This window comes from Quercus robur, chromosome 8 (assembly GCF_932294415.1).
Source record: "Quercus robur chromosome 8, dhQueRobu3.1, whole genome shotgun sequence".
In the NCBI taxonomy this organism is placed as follows: Eukaryota; Viridiplantae; Streptophyta; class Magnoliopsida; order Fagales; family Fagaceae; genus Quercus; species Quercus robur.
The window spans coordinates 41,403,959-41,414,448 of NC_065541.1; the positions used below are offsets into that span (position 1 = coordinate 41,403,959).

A 10,490-nucleotide genomic window follows, 5' to 3' on the forward strand; every position below is an offset into this window, starting at 1 on the left:
TTTCTTCTAATTTTTAGATCTTTGGTGGGATTGTCAATGCTGGAAATGCCAGTTTGGATGGGACTGATCTTTCAAATGATGAGTATCCTTTATTCATTAATAAACTATTTTCTAAGGTTTCATTTTATCCAGCCATGGCATGACTGTGATATCTTTCTGTTTTATATTGATAATAAAAGGCTATTATAGGAAAATTGTATTAGATATTAATATTCAATCATTTTGTAAATTGTTTATTGCTTCTGCAAAGATTTAATTGCAACAAATGTCAATTTCTTCAGACAATTTTCTTAACAAAATCAGCTATTTACTTTTCAATTTCAATGACTATCCGAATGGGATGGTGACACTTTTCAATATACTGGTCTTGGGAAACTGGCATGAATGGATGCAGGTATAACTACTGTTTTATTTGTAATTTTGTTGAATTATATTATCCTGAATGATCATCTTTCTCTACATGGTGAATGATACTGTCTGTTTGGCTATTCTTTTATGATTTATGTCCTCATGGAATGCTTGTTGGGATTTTCCCTTTTTTTTTTCTCTCTTTTTTATTTGAAATGTGATTATGAGAAGCTAGGCTTTCTTGACTATACCTCCATGTTGACAGAAGATTTGGGGTTCTTTATGAGGGAGCTGTTAATGGGTTGGCTACTCTGAACCTACCTGAAATACAAATTGAAAATCTGCAAACTACAACCACTAGATCTGTAATGCATCGCAAAGATTGCATGGATCTAGACAATCCATGCATTTTGATCCCACATGGGACCTGTGGATTTTATTTAGGCTCCACCTAGTGGATGGTTTGGAGAAACTCCCACGTAAAAGAACTGATCTTGTGGGACCTGTCACAACCCAAACCCAATCAGACAATTGGTTCTTATGAGTCACAGAGATGCAACCATATTCTTGGGCACATTTCTGTTCATGCATGTCCTGCCATGATGGGAAAGTGTTGTATCTGACATGAATTCTCTCTCCTTCAAAGTGTTCAAGTTACTTGGTATGATCCACGTCATTGTGTCTGTCCCAGCATCAAGGCTTTAATCCTTTTTTGGTTCAGTAGAGTTACTAGCTTTGCACTAAAGCTTTTGTTTTCCACCCTACAGAATATCTGTTCGTTTAAAATGTCAGTAAACCGCATGTAGTGCATACAACTAATATTTGGACTATAGAAGAGGTTCAGGCATATTTAAGTTGTTATCAGCAGTTCTTCGTTAATCCTATGTTATTACTTTTATGGTTCAATTAGTTAAAATTGAACTATAATTGTGACCTACACTTTGTGTCATTCTTTTAATTGCCATTCATCATTTCAGAGCTACAAGGAATTAACAGGAACTGCTTGGAGCCTCACTTACTTTGTCAGCTTCTACTTAATAACTGTGTTACTGCTTTTAAATTTGGTAAGTTTTATTAACTTTTGCTCCATTTTTATTCCAACCATGTTGCCTATACGTTTTTTAAAATTAATAAGTTACACAAGCACTTAGTGTGGTCTGAACCCACTACAGGAGAAGGAGGTGCCATTTGAGCTACAGCTTATTGGCCCTTTCTCCATGTGTTGCAGAAGCAAAATGCCTGCCATTTGATTGTTTTGCAATTTATGAGGGAGAGCAACTTCGTTTCTTGAATAAGATGCTGCAGAAATAGATTTTCAGTAATTGACTAAAACCAAAGTTGAAATATGACATTACAATTTTGTTTGCTAAAATTTCATATAGAGAGTGACAGTAATTACCTTTATGTATGAAGCATTCATACATGGTAACTTCACAAGGGTCAGCCCATAACAAAGAACAGTTTTGGTTTGGCTAAGTTAGGGGCCCTGATTCCATCCTAAAGATTTTACATGTGACTCCATACAGGGTTGTTGAGAATGACTTACTTTTAACATTTTAAGGATTTTCTTATCAGGAATTTGGAATATGAGAAGCCTTTGCTGCTGTGGCATTGTTGTCTTAATCTTAAATTTATTTGTTTAGTAAATGAAGAAGCTCTACTTGGAAAAGATGCCGCTTTGCTTAATGTGGGTAATTTTGAGAGAAAGAAACAATTATACATTTTAATGATATTGAGCTCTCAGTTATCGATCTGGTATCATTATTTTTTAGGCAGTTGTAGTTTGAATTGGGCTTTAGAAGCATGTTCTAATGTAGAGTTTATTTATTCTACTTCTTTTAGGTTGCAATTTTTGTGAATTGTATTCCTTTAGGTTTGCTTTATAATGTCCTGTTGACATGATGTGTTCCTCTTTTTAAAACAATTGTGTATTAATTACCCAAACAAATGAAGATTAACTTTAGAGTTTGTTTTTCATGTAATTTCAGATTGTAGCTTTTGTATTGGAGGCATTCTTTGCTGAAATGGAACTCGAGTCATCAGAAAATTTTGAAGAACAGGATAAGGTTGGTAGCTGTTCTGCACTTATTATTACAATAGAATATTAAAGTTATGCAGCCAGGCCCATCTCTTGAAAATGTGAGCATGATGCAGATATATGATTTCCCTTCAACTTAAGAAAATTACATAAATCCTCCTATAATTCTAGGGTGATTTTCAAATTAACTCTTGAGTTTCTCATTCCATCAATATCCACCCTTTAGTTTCAAAATTGTTGCAATCTAGATCTTCATTGAGGTTTAATTAACTAGAGATATTGGAAATTCAAGGAAACTGCACTTGAGATTATAGGGTTGTCATTAGTGCAATCAAAACTTTTAGGTTTAGTTTGACGCTAATACCAAGCTCTGGGGTTTATTTTGTAATTACCTATAAATATATTTGACGCTAATACCAAGCTCTGGGGTTTATTTTGTAATTACCTATAAATATATTTTGAAAATTGTTTGATTATCATGTTACTGGGTTGTGAAGTTCTATAATTGGTTAAGATGAAGACACTACTCAAGAAAAAAATATATCACATCATGATTTGATTTTAGCATCTAACTTGTCATTTTCAGGCTTTCATTAACTATCTAACTAATCAATTTTAAAGGAACATTTTTTTGAAAAGTTGCATGGGTTGTAGTGCATACAAGCTCAAGATATCTCTTGATTTGCCTCCTACTGATTCAGATTATTAATCACTTGTATGACAATGCTACAGAGATAATGCAGGCAATTCAAAAGTTTTAAAATTGAAATTGCAGTTATTTCCTAAGTCAGGTTGTTTTGCATGTTGCTCAAATCTTCAATGATGTTAATAGGACCATGTTAGGTTATCTATTTAGGCTTCAGAAATGATTAAGATGGAAATTTGCCCACATTGCTCAGCATTGCCATATATATGTTCTGAAAGTTACTTGATATCTAGATTTTTGCAAAACAAAATTGGTAGAGTAATGGCTTCTTTGCTTTTTATTAGCAATAGATAAATCATTATTGTTATCCACAGAACTTATCACCTCCATTAGAATTAATTTCCTAAACTAATCATCTGTTGTTGTTAGTAGGAGTTTTTTTTTTTTTTTTTTTTTTTTTTAATACATTTTTTTACCATCATACATTTAAGCTGCGCCAACCCTCAATATTTGAAATGAAATCTTATTGACCATAATTAGAGTTTTTCTTGCTTTGAACTGGGTGTTGTTTGTGGTAGTCTTTCTTTCTTGTCACCATAGTCTCCAATGTTTTTGATCCCCTCACCAGTTTATACTTATAGTTCTATGAAAATATTTAAATCATATAATTATTTTATTACCTTTTCAATCTAGGAAGTACAAGGCAGAAAGGATCGTCGACGATCTGTTGGGTATGTATGGTGAACTAGTTTAAAGATTTGGAAAGCTCTATTTGCATCCATTAATGGACGTTAACAGCTACCTTGTCTTGTTCTTTTGGCTTGGTGCAGTACAAAATCACAGAGCCAGAGGGTTGATCTCCTTCTTCATCATATGTTGAGTGCAGAGCTCAATAAAGAGCCCCCCAACCCATAGATTTGCTTCATTCCACTTGTGGTAACTGAACTAGACCTCACAAAATCTTTTTACCAGGATTTGATCACTTTATAAGACTGAAAAGCGACATTTTGTTTTCCCATCGGATTTGCTATTGTGAATTACAAGTTAGAACTTCACAAATTTCTCATTGTAACTCTACTTTTGACAATTTTTTGCTTTCCATTGCAATAGCTAACCTGTTATCATTTTATGTCTTTGTGAACTATAGAGAAAAATTCTGAAGCTGTTTTGCCATTGCTTTGGGGTATTTAGCCTTTACTCTTTAGTGGTTAGCAAAGCAAAAGAATTGTTTCAAGTGACTCGTCCCGGAAGGAACCATGCAATTGCTTTAAATAGTGAGCAGCAGACACACGCTTTGTTTTTCATGCCATTGGTACCAGGTTCTCCTTTTTGGCAGGCAGCTTAATTTCTGTTAGCCTACACAGCTTATGTTCTTCAAAATCCTATAAAGAATAAAGGGAAAGGAAATTCACATAATGCCATATGCGGATGCCACAGCTTTTTTTGTATGCCTATATTATGCTATCCAGCATCTTAATCTTATTTTATTTTAATGCAAATTATAAAGTGGGCTGTCTAACTTTTTGGAAAATGATCCAACTTCTTATATATTCAAAGATGTTGTGCTTGATCCATTATTCACTAACTGAGCTATATAATTTTGGTTTTAAAAATAATTAATGGTTTATTATATCAAGTCAAACCCATGACGAGAGCCTTATAAAGCTTGTAGCTAGCTGGTGCGATAATATTTTCAATTGGGCAAGACTTAGGTACAGTACTTCGCTTGAGATTTTGTCATGTGTGATTATTCTCATAGGATGGAAGTGTATTTTTTAATTAAATAACCACGTGGCTGAATCTTAAGAACAGAACCTAAAGAACAGCACCTAAGGTACTGCATATAAGTTTTGTCCTTTCCAATTATACGATATTTTGGCTATATAAGAACTGAGCCCACCATTGCCTCATTTGGCGTCGGGATCTCTCTAGGAACTAAGTGCTTGGTGGAGTAGGGGGAGGGCACGGGTTTGAGCTGAGCTGCTGGGGCAGCATATTTAGCATGTAAATCGTTTTTTTTTATTTATAAAAAACTCCTAAATTCTATTTTATATACTTGGCTTCCTTTTCTCTTTTAAATTATTTAAAAGAGGAATCTTTTTTTTTTCTTCTCCAAAAGCTTCTACGAGATGATTTTTACTTTTTTTTGTTTTTAGCCACTAGAGGAAACCGACACCATGAGATTAGAGGCGTTTTTATACTATATATATATATATATATATATATATTCAATACAAATTGGAAGGGGCCAACGCATTATTGTCAATTATTAGTAAACTAGTGGAATCTCTTCACGTTCACTACACCACACAAGGCTTGGAGCATCAATTTATTTATTTATTTATTTTATTATTATTTTTTTTTAAGATATGAAGGTTAGCATCTACTTTTGAAATGAAATGACTCCATTTGTTGAAATTTTCTTTTTTGCATATCCGTATTTTGTAGGACGATTAAGAGAATCTATAGGCACCAACTCCTAGATCTCATGATTTATCAATAAAACGTCTTAGGATAACTAGCTACAAGAATCTACATTATGTTGACCTTTGCCTTTAACTAATAAATCTTGATGCTTCAATAACAATAATTTAACCTATAATTTTAGGAGAGAGGTTTAGGTCCAGTGCGTCTAGTGTAGTGGACTTGATGGGATGTTGCCACATGGCACTTCCTGGACACATGGTAGCGTCCTATCGGATCTAGTACACGGGACACTAGACTTAAACAAAACCCTAATTTTCTAATTGTTTGCAATTCGAACTCTTAATAGGTCTATTTCTACTAAAAAGTAAAGATAACAATATATATAACTATCTAGAAATTTACAATCCCTATATGTGAATGGTGGGTAATACTATATCACTAAAATCATTAAAAGTTTACAAAAAACCTAAAAAAAATCATAATAGAGTAACACAATTTAATCAAGATGTCATTGTTCTTGTTTAGTACATATGTGTCGAGTCTTTTAATATAAAAATGATTTTGTTAATGAATTCCCTAAGGGTAGTGGTTAAGATACATTCAATGATTTATTAAATAATATTTTTATACATTTTAAAAATAAATAAAGTCAAACTGTACACATATTGAAAAAAGAGCAAGACTTAGGTACAAGTACTGTTCCTTAGGTTTCTCTTTTAAAATTCTGCCATATGGATTTTTTCTCATGGAATGAAAATGTATTTTTTAGTTAAGTAACCACATGACTGAATCTTAAGAGGGAAACCTAACGAACAGTACCTAAGGTACTGTACCTAAGTTTTGTCCTTAAAAAAAATACACAACTATAATTAATTTATGCGTGTAAACTAATGAATCATTAACATGTGTAATTTATTTTTTGAAAAGTGTGCATTATAACTCATATTTAAATATTTATTAATCTTCAACTTAGACACTTGTTAACGAAACTTATATAAAAAATAAATCTCAAGTAAATTTTACTATCTATTTAACTTATTAATGACTACTCATTATGGGAACAAGTTAAAACAACTTAGAAAGTCAAGTGATTATATAGTTGAAGTATATAATTGAGAGAGAAAGGGAGTGAGTTACGTGGCTTCATTGAGTGGTACTTTTAATTATTAAATCTCCACTTGGAGAGAGCATCCCTTAGTCATCTATCCTTATATAAACCCCCATCCCATCCCATTCTCATCATAGAACAACACAAACCTCAGAGAGAGAGAGAGAGAGAGAGAGAGAGAGAGAGAGAGAGAGAGAGAGAGAGAGAGAGAGAGAGAGAGAGAGAGAGAGAGAGAGAGAGAGAGAGATGAGGAGCATGAAAAGGTAAGTGGTGCTTAACATGACATCCCTGCCGAGAAGGCAAGGGAAATGTACAGAGACAATGAAGTTATCAGCAAAATAAATCCTAAAATGCTTGCCCGAGCTGAATACATCCAAGGAGATGGTAGCCCCGGAAGTTTGATGCTTTTTAAGCTTGGCCCCGGTATATATAAATATATATGTCTTTCTCAAGCTTGGTTTTTATGTCACTCTTTCTAAAAGAACTAAGCGAAGTTGCTCGAGCTCATTAACAAACTAGATTATATATGCAATTTTGGTTCATTTTCTTGTTGAACTAACTAAAAGTTGTTCATGAACTATTTTGATTACCATATTCTTTTTTCATATGTAGTAAAACCACTTCACAAAACTATACTAGTAATTAATAAATAAACTATACTTGAAATTATATTAATTGAATTAAGTAAATAAAATGATTTTGTGTATGAATTAAAAAAAAAATTAGATTCATAAAAAATGAAATAGGTTATTTATATTATTAATAAATTACAAATAATAATTTGATATTTATGAATTTACTTACTAACTTAAAAAATCTAATATCAAGTATATATATATATATATATGTGTGTGTGTATATATATATTAAATGTCTATATAAGTATATTTTTATACATTTATTCATTTAAACATATAATTAATGTTGTAATATAATTTAATCAAGCTTTATATTCACAACTTTATTGATGAATACATTGTTGGATTTGAGGTTGGATCATGTAATAGTCAAGTTTAAACTTAGACTTAAACTTGAGCTTGACATGTTTACTAAATTTAAAAAAAAAAAAAAAAAAAAAAAAATCATAAACTAGTTATTTCTCAAGTCAAGTCCATACTACTAAAACAACAACTAAGTTCATATATAACCTTATACACTCCCTTTTGCATTCTTGATATCCTATTCATATCCTATTCGTCCCCAAATGAAAGTTGCTTCAGAACTTGCCTTAAATTCTATGTTTGATTTAATGTTTATATTTTTAAAATTTTCTTAGTAATGAGGAAAAGTAAATTTAAAATATAATCTATCCCTTACTAATAGTTATATATAGAAAATAAGAAAAAAGTTTGACTTGAAATATATTTTGAGCCTTATAAAAGTTTCAACCTCTAATAATAGGAAGATGACATGTACGAAATCAATTCCTTAAAAAAAAATAAAATAAAATAATAAAAAAAAGAAGAAGAAGAAGAAAAGAAAAGAAAAGAAGAAGAAGAAGAGGAATATGAATTGTATCCAAATCATAACTATCGAAAGCTCCTTAACAAGATTATTGCAAGTTTGAATTCAAGTTTAATATCAGAATCACCTTCCACCTTTGACTTAAACTTGAGAATTATGGAAGGCTGAGTTTGAGCCACTCACTCCAGAAACACCTCCACCATTGAAGGCAAGAGATGCTGCTCTAGGATTCCTCAAGTGGTTTGAGAAGTTTGAGCTAACCTGCTAGCAACAAATTAGCTTAGCTAGCTAGGTCAATACATGAGCTATATATGGTGAATAAGAATAATAAGATGGGGATGCTATGTGTGTTTCTTTATATATTGAAGTCAAATTAGGATATATTTATGTATGTCAAAATTTATGAATGTGGATCAGTCAATGACTACTAGGGATTTCACGTACGGTTGTTAAGTTTGTATTTGTGTATACATATATATCATACAAATGACTATATGAGTTTGTAATTCAAGCTTGACAAACCCAAATAACAAATAGATATTCTTTGTTTGGGCTTCTGATAATAATTAAATTGATATCAATTTATTTATTTATTTTTGTATCTAAGTGATCATAGTGGAAGAGTGGAGACCCGGGGGTCCTAGAGGTTGATTTTGGATCAAATTTGAAGATATGCATTTTAAATCAAGTATAAAAAATTTCCATTCCAATTAGTCTACTCAATTATTTCCTGCCCACTTGCCCTATTGCCTACAATCCATGTAGACAACTCTCTAATCCCACTAAAATCAAGAATTTTGAACTGGAGAATTTTAAAGGGTACTACAAGTTTTACTATAAAAAAAACTGAAAAACTTATGTGACAATGAGCATTATTGTTGCAATTTTAACAACATAATAAATAGATTTTTAATTAATTTTTGTGAATGGTAACACATCAATTTATAAAATTTATGAAGTAAAATTTGTAACATATCTTGCATTACTCAATCAAATCTGTTTGGTCCAAGAGGTAGGGGTCACATGTATTGAAGTTGCTTGAGTAATTATTCCTTCCAAGAACAATACACCATTCTTGCACATAATATTGGATCCCAATAATAAAATCTATGATAGTATATATGAGAGGAAGAGGATTCAAAAAAAAAAAAAAAAAAGATATGAGAGGAAGAAGCATTAATCCTAAAATATTGAAAATTTGTTCAAGTTGATTTGATTTAAGTGTTTATGTATGTGAAGCTTTTTTCTGGAGACTTGAATTTCGGTCCTTATCTCCCACACCTCACAAGCACTTAAACTTGTAAAATGACCATCACACTAAAGGTGTGGTGTGATTTTATTTTTATTTTTATAATTTATAATTATTATAATTTAGTCTTTATCTCCATCCAAAATTTTATCCTTTTATTTTGATTGGATAGCAAAACAAGATGCATATAAAGTGACATTATCTATAGTATACTATAGTTTTCTGAAGTAGGCTAGTTGGCTGCAAACATTCCCACTTCAAAAGAAGTTAACCAAACAATTTTGTGAAGGTTACCGACAGCTTTATTAATGTTCACATGTCGTAGACAGTGACAAACTTGTCGAATCATTTGATGGGGATATTTTGGTCAAATCATTTGGCAACACGACACTAGTACCCTACAAAACATAAAAATGGTATTCTCATATCTCACAACTTAAAGATGCCAACAGGCATACTAAAATACAATTCAAACACTCTCATAACTCAACTTACATTATGTAATGTTTACTGCACAAATTTTCAAAGTTCAAATTCTTCTCCCTGTAGTAATTATCAATTTTATATAATAAAAAAATATGATATATTTTTAAAATTTTATAAAAAAATATATAATTATATTTCTATAAAAGAATTAATTTTTGGACAAAGTTTAGTTATAAAATTGGTTGTAGAATAAATCTACAACCTTACTCAATAAAATAAATATTACTACATATTTTGAAAATCTAACCCTTAAATTGCATATTCATTGCGCTCTTAATACAAATGTCAAATTTGGTATCAATCAGATATTATTTACTATATGATCTATAAACTTATATTTTATACATAATTTTAAATTACAAAAACTTGCAATTTAAATCATTTATTGGTGAGATTTTTTTTTAGTAAACAATAATACTTATTAGAACACATAAGAAAATAATAATACTAGTGTTTTAAATCGAGTTTATAATACATTACGTAATCAGAGTATAACTACAAAATAATCTAACATTTGTAGTTGATGACATGACTATTAATCTTTAATTTTCTAAAAATTTTGCTAGCATGAAGTATATAAAAAGAAGATGTAATCCAATGATAGATTTTTCAAAATTCACATTCAATAAAAAGATATTGAGTAATATTGTAGTTTTGGACCAGCTACAACTGATTTTGTAGTTAAACTTTGTCTTTAATTTTTTTAGAAATTTGGAAGGCATGG

At 30.9% G+C, this 10,490-nt stretch overlaps 1 protein-coding gene across 8 annotated transcripts in view; it reads left to right on the forward strand.

Moving 5' to 3' along the window:
- LOC126695538 (two pore calcium channel protein 1A-like) overlaps window positions 1–10,490 on the forward strand; it is a 189,160-nt gene that overhangs the window by 121,623 nt on the left and 57,047 nt on the right. Inside the window, exons 18-24 of one of the 8 annotated variants that reach the window (XM_050392339.1) lie at window positions 18–82; window positions 304–394; window positions 1,326–1,412; window positions 2,337–2,414; window positions 3,726–3,763; window positions 3,863–3,968; window positions 4,180–4,609. The exons of 1 other annotated variant lie outside the window; for it this stretch is intronic. In XM_050392339.1, coding sequence (XP_050248296.1) covers window positions 18–82; window positions 304–394; window positions 1,326–1,412; window positions 2,337–2,414; window positions 3,726–3,763; window positions 3,863–3,947 — 444 coding nt within the window. In that variant the 3' untranslated portion in view covers window positions 3,948–3,968; window positions 4,180–4,609. Of the gene's footprint in view, window positions 1–17; window positions 83–303; window positions 395–1,325; window positions 1,413–2,336; window positions 2,415–3,725; window positions 3,764–3,862; window positions 4,076–4,179; window positions 4,610–10,490 lie in introns of those variants that run through there. 6 more of the 8 variants (XR_007646047.1, XM_050392338.1, XM_050392342.1 and 3 more) reach the window with 6 other exon arrangements.